The following is a 22,555-nucleotide window of genomic DNA, read 5'->3' as shown; positions in this document are numbered from 1 at the left end:
GGTCTCTTATCTGATCTACCACTATTTATCATTCATTTCACTAACTTTAACTGCTCTGCCACCCTCTTTCACTGATGAGTCATCATTTCAAAAATTCCATGCAATTAGACTGACTTCACCCAGCCCACCATTTAGGATCGTTTCACCTATTAAGTATATGTAGACAGTCCCTACCCTGTTGTAGACCTGGTTTCATTGGGAAAGATGTTGGAATCCAGGCAGGAGAGACCCATTCTGACAATTCCATGCCCACAGCTCTATTTCAGAAAGGTTTGTTTTCTTTTTTCGTTGTGCTCAATAGTAGTTAGATATGGTTCATGTCTATATTGATCAAAAAATTATTTATCTTCCTCTTGTAAGCTACTCATTCTGTTTTACTGTAGCAGAAGCAATGAGAAATGTGCTCAAGATCACAGCGAGGGCAATTTAACTACGGACAGCACCATGACCCTGTGAAGTATGAGCCTCATGGAATCATAATCATACTTTGAGAGATGCATGTTATTAATTATGTGAACATTTAGGATGCTGGAGAAGGTTGCTTTTATTTATTTCTTTTCTTGAAATGCCCCAATGACTTTTCATAATAGCTTTATGTTTAAGTCATTAAATAACTTATCTACTATTTGCTATGTGAACCAGCTTCTTACTTTCTGTCATTATTAATATCTTCTTGTTATTATTAAGAATAAAGGTCAGCTCATTGGTTTATCCTCATATCAAATAAAAACTCCAATTGGCTCACTCTAAGGAAAAAAATTACATTAATTAAAGCTGGTGCTGACCCCCAAAGTTCAAATATATTATGGAAATTACACTTTAAAACTCTCCCAGTTGTCATGCTATTAAGCCCCTAAATTAGAATTCTCCTGCAGTGTTCTTTGCTTCACGCCAGTGTGATCTGAAGTTCACCTCCCTCTCCTCTCCTCAGAGTTTATCTCCTCACACCACACACAGAAGTACACTGAACCACATACTGTAACTACAGCTATATGATTTGCTGGGTTGGGGGTTCTTTCATTTAAAATTTGCTCACTTTGAAAGATTTCTAAGGTATGTACATAAAATGTAACATACAGACCTGGCCATCTAGATTCTCTTTACTGGATCATATCATCACACCTGACATAAGCACCAATCGCTAAATAAACATTCTCATTTTAAGATCTGATACCACATTCTGGTTATGTACATAGATGTATATACATATATAGATGTATGTATTTATTATTTATAAAAGTATATAAGCACCTTGTTAACATTTTTACAACTGAAAAAAATTAAATGTGTAGCCTCACACCAAGAAAAAGAAACCACCTAATAATATACTGTGTGGGTTATGCAAGGCCTGTTATTTTCACAAAGGTCCACCTAAAATCTCAGTTATTTAAAAAAAAATAGTTTCTAAATTCTCATTTCAAATCAATTTCTTCTAAGTTTGGCTTGGTAAAAAGAAAATTCTTATAAGCGAAGTGAGTTGTTAGGAAAGGAAAACTGCCTTCCCTGGGGGCACACATTCTTCTCTGCACCTGGGGGAGTATTTGAAATACTCTGGCAGAGGAAACGCTCCAAGCTCTGAACTCAAGATGGATTCAGAGCTCTAAGAGGCAAGGCCTCCCTTTCTCATGTGCTCAGCACCAGTCACATGGTGAGAACTGGTGATGGTCCGGAACCTGAGTAAATCCTGACCTTGTCCTCTCTTCAGAGCCCCCATCAGAGCCCGGCACACGCAGGGCCACACATCTGAGCAGGCTTTGCAAGTCCAGAAAGAGCACATCTACACTGATGGCCAGAAAGAAGAAAGGAAAGCCTGGAAGGCACATCCTCTTCTCCTGTCCAAACTGCTCCTGAAGGTGTGCAAGGAAATGCATCCTGGAACGGGAGTCCCACTATTAAGAAAGAAAGCCTGATCTTTTGATTCTTACATAAAACCTCTATTTTGAATACCATGATTTTTTTCACAAGAATCTAAAAGGTAAGGGAAAATTTGCTGAATCCTAAGATATAACTGATGATATCCCAGCATTATAATAAAAATCATCACTTATGCATCAGAAAAAGCCTCCATTTGGAGAAAAAAAGCTCATCATGAATTAAGTGGTCAAGTCACAACCACTGCCATCAAAGGGTTTTGGAAGAGTTCCTTTAGGCAATTACAGCTGATGCCACAAACCAATGAAAAAGATGAGCATCGTGGCTTTCAAAGTATATGGTATTCACTTCTCAACATGGCATGTGCGACATTTTAAATCACTTCTTTCTCTTTTCATTCTTCACCCCATCAATCATTCATTTTTTTATCCATTAACTCAACAAAAATGTATTGAATACCTACTATGTGCCAGACATATACATACTACTGAGTGCCAAGATACAATAGTGATAATAACCTAAGAACAGTAACCATACCTAACACGCATATAGTGCTTGCTTACTATGTGCTGAACACCATTCTTCTATATATCTTCACTCATTTCATCCTTGCACCAACCTCCTAGGGTAAGTACAATTATAAGCTCACTTTGCGATAAACAACTGAAGTGCAGAGAGATCAGTTCCCCAGGTTACAAGTCAATGAGTGTCAGCACCAGGGTTAAACCCACATCTTTTTACTCCAGTGTCCCTAACTTGACCTCTATGCTATATGAAGAACAACGGACGTAGACTTACAGAATTTTCAATGTACTGAAAAAGGCAGACATTAAATACATTTGAATCTTAAATATTGATAAGATATACAAGAAAAGAGCATGGTGTTCTGAGATAGGATGGTATAACATTGCAAAGATTCTTCTTGCAGGCTAAGAAATGCAGTAATTACCCCTGGTGATTCTCACTTCACCTAAATAACAAAGGTACAAAATTTAAGAAAGCAAGCTAGCTGAAAAGAGCTGGGGAAAACTAAGGCTGGGAGGCCAGGAGAAGTGACTAAGCAATTCAGACCTTAACCCTTGCCATAGAGCCTTGCCATCTGGGTGGCCCTTCTAGTTAGTACACTCAAAACAACTAGAGATATGGGAGCTGGTGAATGCAACCCCCTCCTCCTATCTTATCCCTCCTGAATACGGAAATCCAACCTGGATCACATGCTCCTTCTACACAGATGAATGCAAGTACCTCCTCATCTGTTGTCTTCGACCAAAAGGTCCAGGGTAGATGTCTAAAAACCTTAAATCCTGCCTTAATGCTCCAGCTTATTTTAAAAAGAAAAGACTTCATTGGCCTGTAATGGTTAACACCTGGGTTTCTGGAAACAATTTAAGATAGGGCTTACAGTCAGTAAAACAAACAAACAAAAACCCACCTTTATGAGACTTGGCTATTAATAGACTTGGAAATAGATTGAAAAACTGATTTGAAAACAAACACATGAAAGCAGAGAATCAAGCTCCCAGAGAGACAAAACCCCCTTTCCATCCTGATTTTTCAAAAAAGGATCTGAACTTTATTGCCCTGTTTGACCAATTACAGATCTACTTCTTTCTTATTAGTGTGAGAGAAATTATACACGAAGAAGAAAAGTCTCTCTTTTCTTCTCAAGAAGTGGTCTCTCTGTCGATGGGGGAAATTTCGCATCTGTAATTGTTATTATTTATTTTCCACCTTATTTTTATGTCGTCAGTCTTTATGTTCGGCATGGTCCATTAAGTACAGAATTACATCTGGAAGAAGTGTGTCATTTTAGCTCCCAATTCTGTAGTTTCACTCTGCTGAGGTTAATGATGATTCAGAGGGGAGAGCACAAGCGAGAGGGCAGGTGTTCATAATAGCACCATTAATTATGTGTGCTTCCCACAACCAGAGAGCAACATCATTTTTAGGGCCAATAAATTATGCACTTTTTCTAGTTCATTGTTCAGAATCATAAAAAGAATCATTCTGGATGTTGTATTGCCACAAGAAAGTCTCCTGCCTCATCATCTTACTGTATCATTTCATATGGGGTTTTATATTCTACCTGGCTAGGATCTCTGATGTTACTATATTAAAATGCTTAGATAACTAAATACACAACTTAATCATTTGACTTTCAATGAAGGTTAAACAGTCTCTAATTAGCAAATGGCACATTAAGTCTCATCTTTAATAGTTAACAAATTACACTTGAGAAGCCTAGGTACAGTTAAATTATGAGAAGCCTTCAACAGTCTAAAGGTTAGAAACTAAACTTTGAAAGTAACTTACAGTACATTATGTTGAATCTGTTATTAGTGTCATGAGACTTTAAAAAAACTGAAAACCATGATAAATGTGACTTTCTTCAGAAATATCCTTTATCCCATCCCTTAAAAATTTGCTAATATAACTGGCTTTAATTCTTAATATAACTGAATTTGATTCATAATCAATTATTTAATCAATATACTTCATTAATAAATAAAATGATGTCCTTCTGTGGTTTTCCTAGAAATAAAATACCAAATAAATTACAAGTGAAGGTTTCTAAAAGTATACCAGGAACTTAAGGATCTGGACTTCTCCAAAAATGAAGTAAATGTCCTTATATCTTCATCAATACAAAGGCTATGATCACATTTTACACTGATATGTGGGAAACAGGATAGCGTATTTATGTCAAATTTCTGAAAACATGACATCATATTTCACTACCCCAGAATAAATGATTATTGTGTGCTCTATCCAGAAAGAGAGAAAGAAAAAGCCATTGTGATATTTTCTGATATTTATATTAACTTCAAAGCTGGTAACTCTTTTCCAAAGATAGTTTCCTTTCTTACCTTTTTAAAACAACAAGAACTTGGGTTTAGAGTATAAATTCTCATAAAAATAAAACATCTAGTAACATGTTGTTGAGAAATCACCTGCAAATTACTTTCAGACCTTTGAAAAACAATCCAATTGGAATCACCAGCCTAAATAGGTCATTTAACTTAGAAAAATTAAAATTAGCTATGCAGGGTCAATTCTTTTTCTAAAACATCTGCATCCTCAGTGTCCTGTTGTCTTCAAAGTCAAACAGAGAGAAGTGTCAAGAACAACAATAATACATGAATTTAATTCAAATCTCAAAGTTAGTCTGCTCATGAAATGGCTATAAAAGTTAACATTATCTATAAAAACATGGGGAGGGTGCTTCAAGAAATTGGGGTGTAAGGAAAAGCAGAAAACTCTTATTATCCAGGAGAATAATGGTATATGTCGGGGGCAAGGAGGGGAAGGGTCTCTGCTGATGTACATTTCTTGCCTTTCACTTGCACATGTTCACAGCAAATCAAAAACTGCAGAGATACACTTAATACAACTTCCAAACAAGTTCATTCTTCCACAAGCTTCTCTCATATTAAACTAGCAGTATAAGATCATGAACCTTAATGTGCTTGCCTGGCATTTTTACGGACTTAATCATCCTATAACACTCTGGTAAACTCCAGGATCAAATCCCTGCTCCCTAGAAAACCTCCCCAGGCATAGGAAAAACTACAGAATCTTGACACTAACACCTTTAAAGAAAGAGAACAAAATAAAACCCAAAGGAGAAAAATGTGGCTGCCTGAGACATCCTATATTCCTGTACTACCAGACCATCCATAAAATCAAAAGGACCCCAACATTAGAACAGGGGAGTGTCGAGTGTCTGAGGATGGAGTCTGCCCTTAGAAGGCAAGGCATCCAAGGTGGCTAGCAGAAAGGGTACTTGGGATCACGAGAGGTAGAGAAAAGAGTCTGTTTTTGTTTCAGGACTCTCCAAAGCTACCAGGAAACGTACCTCCATTCTTTCTGGGTTGAAAGTAACTTTGATGCTCAGAAAAAGTACTGTCATATTCTCCAACTAGCAACAATCTACTAGCCACGGGCAAAGAGTGATCAGAGATACCAACGAAACAGGCTTTCCTCTGCCCATCTTCCTAAAGCCACTTCCCAAAACGTAAGACCTTTAGAATTCTTAATTCCCTCAAGACTCCTCTCTGCTTAAAGATGGAATGGAAGAACCTTTTCTCTGACAAGGAAGCAAACTGAAGCCTTGACATTGGGGAATTGCTAAGGAACATTCTAAGCTACATTTTTCTTAAAAGGGTAAAACACAAAACAGAATACGGATTTATTCATCTCCAGATGGATGATAAAAATTTTATAACTTCCCAGGACAGAGAGAAACAACCTCACTCCAGTCCCCATACCCAACCACTCTCAGGAAGCAATGACAGAAACAGTCCCAGAGAGGGACAGAGCAGGCTGACTCTCCTTCCACAACCTCTCCAAATCCGCTTTTCGCCGCGCTGTCAGTCCCTCCTTAGTCCCTCAGCTCGGGCCCTAAACTGCCGCTTCTTCTCCCCATCTTTAGTTCTTAGCGGACTCGGCCCAGCAACCGCCCTGCCTCTCGCGCGTCCCTCTGGGTGGCGCCCCCCGCACCTGGGAGGTTCTCGAAAGCCCCGGGACGAGGCGCTGGTGCCCAGGCTGGGGAACCCCGGGGGTTCCGGCCTCCCAGGGCTCCCACCTGAGCGGATTAAGTTGCTGGGCCCCAACGGCGCGCACGGTCCCCGTCCCTCCCACTCCCGCCCTTCCCGGGTTCGGGCGTCCCGGTCCCCCCGCCTTCCCAGAGGCGAGCGCGCATTCACCAGAGGTGAGCTGCATCCAGGCACAGATCTTGTACACCGTAGCCGTGTTGCAGAAGAAGAAGAGAGTAAAGCAAATGATGCAGGCGATGATGAGCATCATGGAGAGGCCGATGAAAAAGGAGGCGGCTTTGAAGGCGCCCGAGGGCAGCGTGGAGAAGTCCGTGAAGCTGCCCCTGCAGGTCAGCTCTCGGGAGAAGCCGTTGCCGATGCAGTAGTGGAAGAGCCCGAAATAGCCGGCTTGCGGGGTGTCCACGCCGTCGCCGATCCAGTAGGGCTGGATGAAGCACACCACGTTGACGATGGCAAAGCAGATGGTGAAGATGGCCCACAGCACGCCGATGGCCCGCGAGTTCCGCACATAGTTGGTGTGGTACAGCTTGGCAGCCTCCTGAGCCGGGAGCATCGCGGCGGCGGCAGCAGCAGCGGCGGCTCCGGGCATTCTCCCCCTCCTCCTCCTCGTCCTCCGCCTCCCCCCGCCTCTCCGCGCTCAGGAGACACACTCACCGTGCCGCGCGCGCTGCAACTCCCCTGCCTCCGCCTCAGCCCAGCAGCGCCAGTTTCAGAGTCTGCATCCTTGCTCCCGGAAGGAGGGCGGAGGAGCGCCGAGCACCCCTCTGGCTCGCCTGGCACAGCCTTCTGGTCCCCCTCCCTCCCTCCTTCCTCCACTCCTGGCTGGGGCTCCAGCCCTCCTCACTGCCCTCCGCCCGGCTTCCCGCCGCCGCGGCTGCAGCTGCTGCAGCTGAAGGCGGCAAATCCCGCGCGGGGCAGCGGGGCGCGCAAGCTCGGGCACCCCCCCTCCCCCGCTCAGTTCCCGCCTTCCTCCCAGCTCCACGCAGGAAACCCCACGGCGCGGAGGACCGCGGCGACCCAGGAACGCCTCTCAAGTGGCGGCTGTGGGCCAGGGAAGCGGGCCTGGAGTCGAGAAGGGGGCACCTCAGGAGGGGGCGGGAGCACCCACTAGGATCCCAGAGGCGAACCCAGGATCCCGGTTGGTGTTAGGGGCCAGGCGCCGAGGTTGATTCTGGGACCATCTGAAGCGTCGCACAGCAACGTGCTTCGACCTCTGCATCTTTGCAGAGGCGCGAGGGGCAGCGCGGCTGATGTAGGCGAGACGCCAAAGGGACAAGAGACCTGCCGCCTGCAAAGGACTCCCCTCTGACAACCACTGAAAATTGACCCTAGCTAACTCGTCAGTGGCCTCCGGTCGTGTCCACGAGGTGGAGACAGAAGTTGGGCAGGAAACTGACAGACAAAAACGTAAAAGACACACCTTAATGACAGCCTCAAACTTGCTCAGCTGAACTTGTCTCCTCTTCGCGTTCCCCAACCCATGCAGCCAGATAAACTGTAGCCTATTGATGGCCTATACTTTCCTTTAAGTCAGGTCATTTTCCCCACAAATCCTGCCATAGATGGGGCCTATGGGATATGGAAGTGACTGTGTCACAGAAATGTGCAATTTGAAAATATTGAGTAGTGTGGCCAGGGTTACATTTCTTAAACTAATACTCACTGGCAGCTACTCTGTGCCCAGGCACTGTGCTAGGTACTCAGGATACAATGGTGACACCAGATGACTGTTTTCCTTCCTTGTCTAGGTATTTCCCCCTCCTCCAATAACCCAAAGATGTAGCTAACCAGAGAGTTGTTTTCAGAGAATTTCCTCTGAATGATCCATATATAACCCCTTATATTTTCATGTGGCATTGCTGTTATATACCTGCACTTTGTGCTGTTTCCTTAGCTTAAAGTTTTCCCTTTCAAGCCTCTATTGCTTTTTTAACTGTCCCAGCCTTTCAAACTCCTTTTCTCTGTTTCCATTTGTTACTTTTTTGGATAAAGAAGCATGTAATCTCTGCTCAAAGCAATCAAACCAGAATGTTCAATAGCAGCATCAGATTTTAGCAACCAACCATTTTGAACCATAAGACCACTGAATTCTCTGAGTAGAAGGGAGAGAATTATGCCAGAATTTGACCCTTAAGTATATACTTAATCACACACTTTATTATAATGCAAAAACATGTGGAAGCTCCTTGACACCCTCTTACAATAATGCCCAATCTGTCCACTTTCTTAACTAGAACAGTGAGAGACATGAGACACAAGGTGGAATACGATGTTAGGAAGAGGTCAGAACTCTTAGACTGGTTCAGCTTGGAGAAGGAGCTGCTGCGGAGGAAGGAAAGAAAGCTCCAGAAGATACTATACTTCATAAATGGCTGTTCTATAGAAGAGAGGTCAGACCCTAAGTGATGCAGACCAACCATACCCCTCCTCTAACCTGAAGTTCTGAGATTTTATGGGGAGAGAGAGGGAGACAGTGGAAACAGGGATGTGGGACACAGAAGCTAATAAAGGGATTGAAACTAAGAAAGGATTTTAAAAGGTGAGTTAGGATCTTACATTCAGCTTTTCCTAAAGGCATGAAGTTCAGGTATGACAGTTCAAGGTCCATGAGGCAGGACTTTGGAAGTAAAGAGGACAGAATTAAACAGTGGCATGAGACATGTAAGTTTAGGTGACTAAGGATTTCTCCCAAGTATGGTTGTAGACTCTCAGGTCTTTTAAAAATTAGAGGGATTTGGGGGGTAAGGTAGAGAGGATGACCTAAATATGAGCCAGCCCAATATAACACTTGCGAATCTCTAAAAATATAATTCGTGATGATGCATCATCAGTGCATTAGTGGTGACGGAGGGTCAGAACTTCTGTTAGGTTTCATTTGTCTTATCTCTCCTGAAATTGCTGGTAAGTAAGAAAATCAGGAGAGTTTTAACATGGAAGGAGGCAGAGGAAAGGTGAGGGTAATCGGATTTATGGGGCCATCTGGCAGGCCATGTGTCCCAGGGGCAGAGATAGCTTTACAGCAAGAACTGACAGTTATTTCTAGTGACTCTTCCAAGCCCTCAAATCCCCCTAAACCTGCTTGTATAAAGTGGTCTTTCTTTAAAATCAATGCCTAAAAGACATCTTACTGTTCCCCTGGGGTGGCTGAGATGGAAGGTCGCTGAGAGGGGAAAGGCTGAGAATCAAAAAGCCTGGTTTAGATCTCAGTGCTTAAATTGCCTTTACAGGACCAAGAAAAGACTGGCGAGTGACTCAGATTCAAATGTTGTGATTCAAAGAGCTTTTCTATTTGAATCATGCCCAAGGAGAGCCTTATTCTTATTCCAGTTTTGGAATTGCCTCTGGGTTCGTGCTCAGAATCAGTCTGCCATTGGGCACACACAAGGGGTCCCATCTTATCAACAGCAGCTAGGAACAGAACGGTGTTGGTGTGTTGCTGATCTAAAGTGATCCCTTCCCCCTAAGAATCTGAACTGTTGCTCCTTGAGGTGAGGGGTCAGTCAAGGATGAAATGAACCCTGCCAATGGCCCTTCTCTCCACCTTCATCCTTCCAGGATGAAGCGGGATCTCCCAAGACTCTTGGAATTAGGCATGAACTGCAATGCCTATAGACTCTTTAGTTGCCATCAGTGAATGCAGATTATCCTCCTACATCTTCTTCCCAAATCCCCCATGCCCATCCCCAACCTTGCCCTTGGCAACCAGAAACCGCAGAGTAAGACTGTCCCTATTCTTAATCTAAAGCTTTAGTCTAGCACCATGCAGACTTCAGGAGTTCAAACAGCTAAGCATCTGGGCAACTACCTATATTTATCAAATATGATGTGATCAGGAAGGATGTTTTGGGGAAGAGGAAATAATAAGTCTAGCCTGGTTCATGCTAAGGAGTTACTATTGATAGAAAAGTATTTTGAAATTATAACATGATTCATATGTGCTAAATAACTAGTAAAAGTCAGTGTTATTGACAGCATCAAATTAGAAACACTGAACACTCAAATCTCAAACTTCACTGTTAAAAATGTTTTTCTCTTACTGCCACAAAGGGTCAGTAGTGAGATCCACTTTTCCCCAAACTGTATCTTAATGTTAGGGCTATAAGAGAGAAAATAACAAAATAAGAACAGTCGAATGCTACTAAAAAGATTCCTGGTGAGTTAAAGAACGAAACGTTTTGATCCCAAACTAACCTGTGATGACTTGGGAAAGTGTGAAAGCCTTGGAGGGCAAGAGACGTGGAATCCAGACGCAGCACTGCCTTTAGCTAATCATGAGAGACCAACACTCTTGGGGCTCCATTCTTCATCTCTAGAATTATGGTGAGGGAAAGGGGACATCAGAGGGATTCTCAGGTCCCTTTCTGCAGTAAAATTCTATCCTGTTCTACAAAGACTATTCCAGGATGACTTTGCAAAAAAAGATAAAATGCAGTACTTGAAAAAAAAAAAATGAGGTAAGACCAAACAAGAGATATCAGACTCTGACGATGCAGACGTTTTATACAAAATTGAAAATCCCTTCTGAAATCCAACTGTTATAATCTTTCAGGCAATGAGTGGTTAGTATTTTCAGATGAATCATTGCTATGACCTTGGAAAATGGAGAAAAAGATTATTTCTAAAATCTGTTACTTAATTTCTAGGGCAATTACCAAGGTCAATATCAGATCCCGTCCCAGAAAATAAATATTCTAGTAATTGAAGCTCTTTTCACTCACCGTAAGTTTCCTTCTGCCTCTTCCCCATCTTAGTTTTCTTTTAGGGCTTTTTGGAAATCATGAAACAACATCTCTTAGTTTATCAGTCACTCAGTTAGCAGTGGCAGTCAGATGGACTGAGTGTTTCAATGCCCCTTACGAATCAAGGTCAAATTGATCACAAGGCTCTGATTTCGTTGCACCTTGGTCTATACCCTTTGCAGTGAGATGTGGAACTCCACACACGGAGAGAAATGGGAAATAGGAAAATCAGTCATTCTCTTTCTTTACCTTTTCCCTCTATTTTGAATTGGATTCTGTGTAAGAGTTATCCCTTTAATAAATTCTTTTCATCTTTCCAGAACCCAGCTAAGACCATAAGTTGTTTTCTCATAAGTCTGAACCTCCAACAGCCTATGTTAGAAGAACTATCTCTCTGTTAATCTTTTTAAGCCCTTGATAATTTCAGAACAATTCTGTCTGAAGGTAAGTAGTAACCTCTATTGAATAAAATACTATGGAAACATGACCATCACTTGAGGTATGATTTTTTTTTTGTCTATCATGGAATGATATTATATTAAATGATATTAAGTTCAGTATGTAGGTTTTGTTCTCTTTGAGTCTAGTACTGATTGGTCTTCCTGATCTTTAAAAAATGAATTCTATTTGATATTCATTCTGAACCTGCTTTATGGAGTCTTCCATTCAAGATGTACCTTGATTGAAAATCAACGTTCTCATTTGGAACATTTACACTTGAACTTTTAATATTGGACTCATACTTGAAACCATTGCTTGGATTCTCTGCTAAAGGCATCTTTATCCACAAAGCTTACCTCTCCTACTTGGCAATCGCTCAAATCTCTCAAATCTCATATTCAGCCTTAGTGAGAATCTCCCCCAAGCCACATACTATTTATTTTAAATCTTGTAATCCCAAACACCCCTCTAAATGTGAAGAAAACCCATCCAGATGCCTTCTTTTACTGCCCTTGTGACACAAAAGTATTAATCATGATAACTCAGTGCTTTTATTGAAGAGACACATTTTCATGTCTATATTAATCTGCTTTTGCTAGAGAAGCAACCCAAACTCTCAGTTGCTTATAAGCAGAAGCATTTTCTTCTAACCCACACCACACAACGGTTGTTGATTGGCTAACCAAGGTCCAGATAGTAGACCTGACTTCAGGTCTGCTTATACTGCCATTCTTAGGTCCAATCTGAAGGAGCAGCCCTTATCTGGGACATGTTGTTGGCATAAGGACGAAAGTATAAGAGATTAAGGCAAATTATAGAACAGTATCTAAAACTTCTGCTCAAATATAGCATGCAGCATGTCATCTCATATTCCATTGGCAAAAGCTTATCATAAGAAAAAGCCTAATGTCAGTGTGCTAGGGATACATAATCCTCTTACAGGAAACAAATGAGCAAAAAATCAAGAACTTTAATCAAATCTATCATGTCCACCCTCTGACAAAACTTTAGTAAAAACCTACTTTTCTAATGGTCCCTAGACTACATGCCTATGTGATTTTTGTTTTAAGACTGTAGACTATTTCATTTTGGATAAATACCTCATCCCACTCACTCTTCTCTGAAGAATCTGCCTTTACTTGGTTCTTATATAGAAAAATTAATAAACTGAAAAAGTTCCCATGAGAAGCTAAATTTATAATTAATTTCTACATTTTATAATATTCAGACATGCTATTTGATTCTCCCTTTTAAAGGGTGCATCACCAGAAATGTCATTTAGTTTCAAAGTGGATGTTACCTTGTGAATTCTCACAAACCTACAGTGTTTTCCAAACTTGAGTATGTATTCTTCAAAAAAAAAAAAAAACTAGTGTACCCACAGTAATGACTTATAAGATTATTATTGCAATGTTACTTAAATGTGCAGAGTAAAAATTAAAAGCATAAAACTTAATTTAATCAACTTTCAGATATGGTGGCATGAAGAAGTCAGTGCCTCCTCTCCTCCAAAACAAGTAAAAGACTGAATAAAATTGTCAAAACAGCCATTTTAAGGTTTCAAAGGCAAACAACAAACTGAGAGGTGTTTATTCATGAAGAATAGCTATAATTTGAATAAGAAAAGCAGAGTCTGTGGTCTTTTTGCCTGGGGTGGCTCCGTTTCTACTCACCACCAGCTCAATCAGCATGTTGTTCTATCAGGGCAGGGCTGGCCATGAATACCAGCAGCTTCTGCCAGAAGGGGAAGACTTCATTTAGAGTGAAGGACAAGAGCCCAGGCCAAGCAACATTATCACTGAAGTTAGCTAGCTCAGTGAGAAATAAGTATGGAAAACCCACAAATCTGCAAGCTCAAGGTCCCACTTAGGGCAAGTCAGAAATTTAATGTAGATACCCTGGAAATGAGAGAGCCATAGAAAAGCTAGATAAGCTCGCCACATCCCTGGCCAACTAAAGAGTGACATGCACATTTGGAGGAGACCAGAAAGGATTTGATGGAAAGTAAAAGCTGAAGAAGACTTGAGAAATGCCAGAATCCATTGTCAGAGGATTGGAGCTCTACAGGTTTGATGTATTTGAGCACAGTCTCTACCAAAAATACTGCCTGACCACAAAGCTATGCACACCTAAGGGAAAAAAAAAATGCAGGAAGCCAGTCTAAAAAACAAATATAATAATCATTAAAAAAAAAAAAATACCTGAGCAGAGATATCAGCAATCACATACCATAAGAGAGACAGATTCTGCAAGCTAAGTCCAGGCAAGTTACTGAAAAAAAAATCCCTCAGGAGGGAAAAATGAGAATCTAGATTTACTATAATTTATTACTTAAAATGTTCAGTTTTCAACAACAACAATTAAAAAATGAGACATGCAAAGAAAGAGTAAAATCTAACCCCTTACTAAGGAGAAAACTCAATCAGTAGAAAATGACTTGGAGTGGTCCCAGATACTGGTTTTAGTACATGAAAACTTCAAAGCAGCTATTTAAAACATGTTTTAACCATGCAACCAACAAGGAGTTAATATTCAAAATATACAAACAGCTCATATAACTCAATATCAAAACAAACAAACAAACAACACAATAAAAAAAATGAGCATAAAACCTAAATAGACATTTCTTCAAAAAAAATATACAGGTGGCCAACAGGTACTTGGAAAGATGCTCAACTTCATTAATTATTAGAGAAGTGCAAACCAAAACCACAATGAGGTATCAGCTCACACTGGTCAGAATGGCTTTCATCAAAAAGTCTACAAATAATAAATGCTGGGGAGGGTATAGAGAAAAGGGAATCATCTTACACTGTTGGTGTGAATGTAAATTGGTGTGACCACTAAGGAAAACAGTATGGAGATTCCTTAAAAAACTAAAACTACAGCTACTATATGATCCAGCAATCCCACTTTTGGGTATATATCCAGAAAAGATGAAAACTCTAATTCAAAAACATACATGTACCCCAGTGTTCACAGCAGCACTATTTACAATAGCCAAGACATGGAAACAACCCAAGTGCTCATCAACAGACTACTGGCTTAAGAAGATGTGATATACATGTGTATATACAATGGAATATTACTCAGCCATAAAAAAGAATAAAGTATTGCCATTTGCAGCAACATGGATGGACTGAGAGAATATTATACTTAGTGAAATAAGTCAGACAGAGAAAGACAAATATTATATGATATCACTTGTGTGTGGGATTTAAAAAAAAATACTAATAACTCTATACACAAAACCAAAATAGACTCACAGACATAGAAAACAAACTTAGGGTTACCAAAGGGGAAAGAGGAGGAGGGGTGCTGATAAATTAGGAATATGGGATTAACAGATACAAACTACTATATATAAACTAGATAAGTAACATGGATTTACTGTATAGCACAGGGAACTATATTCAATAGCTTGTAATAACCTCTAATGGTAAATAATCTGAAAATACATATATATATATATATATATCTGAATCACTTTGCTGCACACCTGGAACTAACACAATATTGTAAATCAGCTATACTTCAATAATAAAAATAAATTTTAAAAAATATGTTTTAAAAAATGAAAGAGACCCATGTTTAAAGAATAAATAAAAGTATAACTATTACTCAACAAATAGAGAATTTCAATAGAGAAATAGGAACTACAAAAAAAGAACCAAATGGTGATTCCAGAGTTGAAAAGTACAACTGAAATGAAAAATTCACTAGATGGGTTCAACAGCAGATTTGACATAATACTAGAAAGCATCAGTGAATTTGAAGATAAATTAAGAGAAGTATCCAATCTGAAGAACACAGAGAAAAAAAGAGTTAAAAAAATAAGCAGAGCTTCAGAGATCTGTGAGACGATATCAAGTGTACCAAAGAATGTGTAATGTAAGTCCTATGTAGGGCCAGAAAGTTTACCTAAAGAAATAATGGCAGAAAACTTTACACATTTGATGAAAAACATTGCTCTAGAGAACTAAGAAGGTCAACAAATCCCAAGTAGGATAACACAAAGAGATTAATATCTAAGCATATCATAGTTAAACTGCTGAAGCTAAAGACCAGGAGAAAATATTGAAAACAGCAAGAGAAAAACAATTCATAGGAACACTGGAACAACAATATATTTATGGCTAATTTCTCATCAGGAACAATGGAGGCTAGTGGCATTGGGATGACATATTTAATATGCTGAAAGAAAAAAAATAACTGTAAACCAAGAATGGTATATACAGGAAAACTGTCCTTCAAATCTGAATATCACTCACCATTTTTGAACAAGGAACAAACTATTGATACATGCAAAATCTTTGGTGAACTCCAGTGAATTATGCTGAGTGACGAAAAGCCAATCCCACAAGATTATATACTGTATGATTCTATTTATATAACATTGTTAAAATTACAAAATTATAAAGTGGAGAACAGATTAACAGTTGTTAGGGGTTAAGGAAGGAGTGGGTATCCAAGGGAAGTGGGTGTGGCTATAAAAAGACAACTGTGGAGATCAATGTATTAATAGAAATGTTCTATATTTTGACTGCATCAATGTCAATATCCTAGTTATGCTATAGTGCTCTAGTTTTGCAAAATGTTACCAATTGGGGGAAACTGGGTGAAGGGTACACATGAATATCTCTGTATTATTTCTTATAACTGCATATGAATCTACAATTATCTCAAAATAAAAAGTTTAATTTTAAAAATTATATGTAAAAGTAAACATACACATACTTTAACTTCAAAAACAAAGTGAATGGACCAAACACCACAATCGAAAGATAGACTGTCAGATTGGCTAGGGAACAATCCAAATGTCTGTGAACTGGTAATGGACAAACAAAATGTGTTTTATCTATACAACAGAATTTATTTAACCACAGACATGAAAAAACTACTGATACATGCTTCAAGATGGATGAAGCTCAAAAGCATGATGCTAAGTGAAAGAAGCCAGATGCAAAAGATTCCACTTATAAGAAATTTCCAGAAAAGGAAAATATCTGGAGACAGTAGGTTAGTGATCACCTGCAGCTGGAAGTGGGAGCAGGGATGGATTCAAATGGGCACAAGAGAACTTTTGGGGGAAATTTAAATGTTCTAAAACTAGATTATGGGGATAGTGGAACTGTAGAAATTTATTTAAAAAATCCTTGAACTGAACACTTACAATGCTTGAATTTTATGGCATGTCAATTACACATCAATAAAATTGTTTACCAAATTAAGTGTAAACTCCCATTTCTTATGCTTATTTTGAAACCTACTTATGCAATTATCAATCCAAAATTCACTTATGAATTAAATATAGACAAATCACCAAACTAATAAAATTCAAATTAACTTTTCCAGAACATAACTAAGAAATTTAAAGGTACCACCAAATAAAAGTCTTTTCCTTAAAATTATTTATTCACACATACTAATACAGGTTGATATGCATAAAGACAAGATTAACTCAAACAGTCCTCCCTCACTGCGAATTTGGCCACGGTTGATCTGGCACAGGTATTTTTAGAGGCTGTAATGTCTGGGCTACAATGTGCCCTGTGACAACTCAATTATCTCACCAATTTTCTCCCTCCAAACTACTGCAAAACTCTCCCTTACACAGTTGGACCAAAACATACTCTGGCTCTACTTGGTGCCTAGACGTCATTCACTAGAATGTAAGCTCCATAGGACCAGGAACATTTTCTGATTCACTGCTGTGTCCCCAAAGCATAGAACAGTAGTACATGACATATTGCAGATATCAAAAGAATGAATGAATGACTTTACATATAAAGACCACTTCTTTCATGTGTTACTACTTCATGGCATTACTCTCTGTTGTACTGCATTTTCAAATGATAGTATCATAGACAGTAAGTAAGGAATGAACATCTTATTCTATGAAAATGATTTTCAATTGCTAATTACCACTGCAAAAAAGAAGAGTGGGATTTTTTTTTTGTCTTTAAAAGTAATGAGAGTTGTCTAATAGTAGTTGTGAGATGAGTGTAGTCACCTTGACATTAGGATGTGTAATAGAGCTGGACATGCTTACCAACATATTTAAAACTAAACTCTTTGGTGGATCATCAGCATCAATGCAAATGCAATTACAGAGTCCTCCTCTGATCCAAAACTGTTTGTCAGCACTGTTTTTCAGCCTGTTTCCTCACCAGATAGTAAATGTATCAGATAATTTGAAATATGCCCATATTAATTTTTAAATTAGCACCTAATTAAAACCTAAAATTAAAAATTCTCCTAGAGAACTCATAAATGCTGAAGAATATGTGGATCTCAGTTTAAGAAGCACTGGCCTAAATCATCACACATCTCACCTGGTAGTGTTTCTCAGTTTTGTGAGCATTTGTATTTCATTAGTGTCCTCACTGAAAGCATGAAATAGTGCTCCAACTAATTATTCTGTTGGGAGGGGTAGTCTATTTATTACATTTTTAAATTGAAAGCACATGCTTTTAAGTATTTTTCAGGCCCAATTCATTCCTACTGTGTTTTGTGATGGAGAATTCTGAAATTGCAGCTGAGTATTTCTCCAAATGCTGAAGCAGATTCTTGGCCAGGGGTGGAGGGGTGGCTGCATACTCTGAAGGGAGGATGGGGAATAAAGACAGCCCATCAGCAATCTTCCAGTCTCTTCCCAAGCAGAGGCAATGGCAACCCTTTGGGGAAGGAGGCTAGTTGAACTCCTAATCTACCCCCCACAGAACATAAGCTCTGACTCCTTGCATTTTGGGCTCTTCCATGTGCAAGATTCATTCCTTTCATTCACTGACATAAACAATTACTAACTAGTGGCTACTGTAGGTTGTACAGTGTGCTAGTTGCTGGCCTTAATGATATGAATGAGATAGAGTCCCTGCCTGAGAGGGCGCATACTATCAGGTAAAAGAGAGACAGATTGAGTTCTGCAATGCAGTGTAGTAAGTTCCAGCATCTAATAGAGGCATCCTCTGAAGACACAGAGGGAAGCATCTAATTAGCTTTAAACCTGAGAAAGTTCCCTTGATGAGGGATGGATTGATGAGGGACAGAGAAAAGTGAGAACAAGCAGAGAAGATGTTACAGGAAGAGGGGACAAAACCAGTAAAGGCATTAAGGCAGGAAAGAACTAGGGAACTTAGAATTGAAGAGGAGAGATGTGTTTATTTTCTTATTGATCTTTCTATCCATCCATCATCCATCTGTCCAACAAATACTCATTAATTGTCTCTTAAATTCCAGATGCTGGGCTAAGTGGTATGGATTCAAAGGTTATTCAGATTTGACCCCTATTACTCTAGAGGAACCAAAGTCCAGTGGTTCAGGAGAGATCTAAATAAATACAGGACCTCCTATCTACTTCTTGAATCTGTTCAATTCTCTCCATCTTTACCACCAGGCTAATCTAAGTTATTAATCACTTCTTGCCTGAACTACTGCAATAGCCACAGCATAACAATGCTTTCTCACCCTCTTTGCTTTCACCCTCTCCTATTCATCTCTCACACTGAGGACAGCGTACTTTTTGAAATGTAGATCTGATTATACCTCTGTTTAGAACATTCCGCTGGTTTTTCACTGCTCTGAGACTAAAGGCAAAATGTTTCAGCATGCTCCAGCCTGGTCTGGACACTTCAACCAGCCTCGCCAGCCTCAGCCTATTTGACTATGTCCTTCTCACTCACTTCTCTATCCTTTTTCTCACCACATTATTGTCCTTCTGCCACAGGGCCTTTCCACATGCTGTCTCCTATGCATGGAATGCTCTTGGAGAAATTTACCTGTCCTCATCTTCAAGATTTCAGTTTAACTCTGATTTGTTCTTCTGGAAAGAAACCTTTACCAACCTCTTAGACCTTCTTATACTTCCTCATGCTCTCTCATTTGCACTATTTATCACCATTGTAATTTATATATATATAAGATGTTTGAATCATGCCTATTCTCTCACCAGACAATAAATGTATATTTTTCTTCACCACTTAACTGCTAATTCAGTGCTCAATAAATATTTATTGTATGAATGAACACATATGGTGTGTCAAGTTTCACTTTCCAAAAATGGTCACAATAATATCTCTCATCCCACATGCTTTTCTTAACACATGGCTTTAATGTTCCTCCTGTTGAGAGGTGGTAACTATGTTCCCTCCCCTTGAGTCTAGGTAGGCTTGTGATTCCGGCAGAAGTGATGTTATATGACTTCTGAGGCTAGGTCATAAAAGGCAACAGCTTGTGCCTGGTTCTTTTGATGCTTTTGGTCTTGCAACTCAGCTACCAAGCTGTAGGAAAGTCCAAGATGAAGAACTGAGACCCCCCCCCCCGCCCCCATTCCATAGGCCTGCCTGACCTCCCATCTGACAGCCAGCACCATCTTGCCACAATGTGTAACCGCCATCTGGAGAATGGATCCTCCAGCCCTGAGTTGAGCCACCCCAGCTAGTACTGTGTGGACTAGTGACGAGCCACTTCTGCAAAGCTCTGCCCCAAATAAATGATTGCCATTGTTTTTAGTCATGAAACTTTGGGCTATTTTGTTTCACATCAAGAGATAACTGGAACATATAGTAAAAGAGATACATACTTCACTGACAAACTATCCAAGTTAGGTTGTCAGGATCACTAAATCAGATTGAATATTTGGTCACTACAAAGTGCTTTTCAATCAACCATTTAAATAATGGAACAGAGCAAAGCAACCATCATCAACACAGCACATCAAAGAGTCACAAAGAAATCATAGTAATATAGAGGATTTATACCTTTCATCCAGTCTAGATCCCAGCTCTGTGCTTTATTTCTGTCCACTCTTTTGTTCTTCTTTAGTCTTCCCTATCTTCATTTCCCATTCTTAGGCTATTTAAATCTACCAAATTGCCTCATTCTAATCTTTGTGATACAGGGTTCAAGCTGGTAATAATTTTATGATTGGCAAAGAAGCAACTTAAAAGATTACTTTAGGGGTAGTAGAAATATCTGATCAAAGGGATGTTCAGTGACTTCTCTTTGAACAACAGTGTCTGGAATTGTTTAGGTTCTTGATTTTACTTTTGCATGTTTGTGGCGTGTGTCTTACTGGGTATATACAAGTTGAGGGACTTGGTGGATTCAGTGCAACATGGCTGCTGATTAACCTGATAAGGTGATCATGTTTGTGATAAAGAGCATATAATTAATTTCTCTCTGGAGTACACCTTGAAAATCCCTGCTCTAATTTCCCTTCAGAAGTTAAATGTCTACTGACAGGATGCAAAGAGAGTATAGCATACTGTTGAATAAAGAGTGCCAGATCTTAAGTCTAGCTACCTGGGGATGAATCCTGACTTATTATTTATTAACTGTGTCACTGTGGCCAAATTACTTACTTTTGCCAAAGTTCACTTTATTTAGCTGTACAGCTGGTACACACTGGTACCCATTCTGGAGGATTATTAGGAAGGTTAAAAGAGATAATGCACATGAAGCACTGAGAAAGTGCTTGGCTACAGAAACTGCTCAGAAAATCCAACCCTTGCATTGTATATATCATGACTCATTGCTCCCAGCTTCATTCTAGATGGCCAATCTCTGTAAGACCTTTAGAGAAAGATAGTGTATGTGAAGCAATCTGGAAAGAAATGAGTCTGTTCACAGTTTTTAAGATGACTTCTCACCATATCAGATCATTCCCCTTCCAGAGGCAAAGATCATGATGGCGGAGCAGAAGGACATGGAGCTTACCTCCCCCAACTAACAAAAATACATCTACATGTGGAACAATTCTCATAGAAAACCAACTGAAATCTCGCAGAAGATCTCTTACACAACCAAAGCCTCAAGAAAGATCCCCATGTAACCAGGTAGGACAAAAAAAATCATTTCCCTTCCCATTTTTGTTGTCTTCATGTTTGTTGCACTTTTATCACAAGTTCACCAGATAAAGAATAACCCTCTCAATTTGGTCTAGTAACTCGGGGAACCAGAATATCATTTAGAAAATTAAGTCTACACTTCACTGAATGACATCATAGTGTTTTCAACAAATTCCCAGAAATGCCTACCTAACTTCCAGGGAATTGTCTGATAAAGTTGCAGGTAAATCTCAATGAACAAGTGTTTAAATGTGATCATAAGAATGTTTTCCCAGTGAGGTAAAGCAAGAACAATGCAGTATGTTTCCTTTTTCAAAGGCTTTATCTACATAGTGCAGTGGAATTTCACCATATTAAGGCATAACTGATATGATTAAATATAAAAATGGATTGAGACAACTGAAGACTCAAAATCAGCTGTGCTGACAAATCAAGTGCTTTCTATTCACATAGATTCTAGACAATAATGACATTTTCTTCAACTCCACTGCCTAATCCAGGCCTGCAAACAATATATCAAACAATACCAGAAAATTTTATTTTATATTAAAGTTAATATGAATAAATTAATTATGTTTACCTCATGATGTCATGATGTGAATGTATTAAAATTATGGTTTTATTATATGTATATTTTAACATGGGAATAAAATAATGAGTATTACTTGAGTAATGATGTGGAGTATAATAATAATGTTTCAGCACGTCATAGTTTTCTAAACAGTCCTTCACAGCAGAACCAGGTGGGAGATGCTACTATTAGGTATAAAAACAAAAACATTAATTTGAAAAGACACGTGCACCCCAATGTTCATATCAACACTATTTACAACAGCCAAGACATAGAAACAACTTAAGTGCCCATCAACAGATGACTGGATAAAGAAGATATGGACTTTACTCAGCCATAAAAAAGAATAAAATAATGCCACTTGCAGCAACATGGATGGACCTAGAGAATAACACATCAAGTGAAGTAAGTCAGACAAAGACAAATATTCTATCACTTACATGTGGAATCTAAAAAAGAATACTAATGAGTCTATATACAAAACAGAAACAGACTCACAAACACAGAAAACAAACATATTTACCAAAG

The 22,555-nt window shown here is 39.3% G+C and overlaps 1 protein-coding gene across 6 annotated transcripts in view; it reads right to left on the bottom strand.

Annotated features, from left to right (window-relative positions):
• Positions 1-22,555, bottom strand: part of LHFPL3 (LHFPL tetraspan subfamily member 3) — a 518,831-nt gene that overhangs the window by 427,734 nt on the left and 68,542 nt on the right. For 2 of the 6 annotated variants that reach the window (XM_010984812.3, XM_010984813.3), the window contains exon 1: positions 6,579-7,069. The exons of 3 other annotated variants lie outside the window; for them this stretch is intronic. In XM_010984812.3, coding sequence (XP_010983114.1) covers positions 6,579-7,017 — 439 coding nt within the window. In that variant the 5' untranslated portion in view covers positions 7,018-7,069. Of the gene's footprint in view, positions 1-6,578; positions 7,070-22,555 lie in introns of those variants that run through there. One more of the 6 variants, XM_010984811.3, reaches the window with a different exon arrangement.

Source organism: Camelus dromedarius, chromosome 7 (genome assembly GCF_036321535.1).
Source record: "Camelus dromedarius isolate mCamDro1 chromosome 7, mCamDro1.pat, whole genome shotgun sequence".
Taxonomy (NCBI): domain Eukaryota; kingdom Metazoa; phylum Chordata; class Mammalia; order Artiodactyla; family Camelidae; genus Camelus; species Camelus dromedarius.
This window is presented reverse-complemented; position numbering and strand designations above follow the sequence as displayed.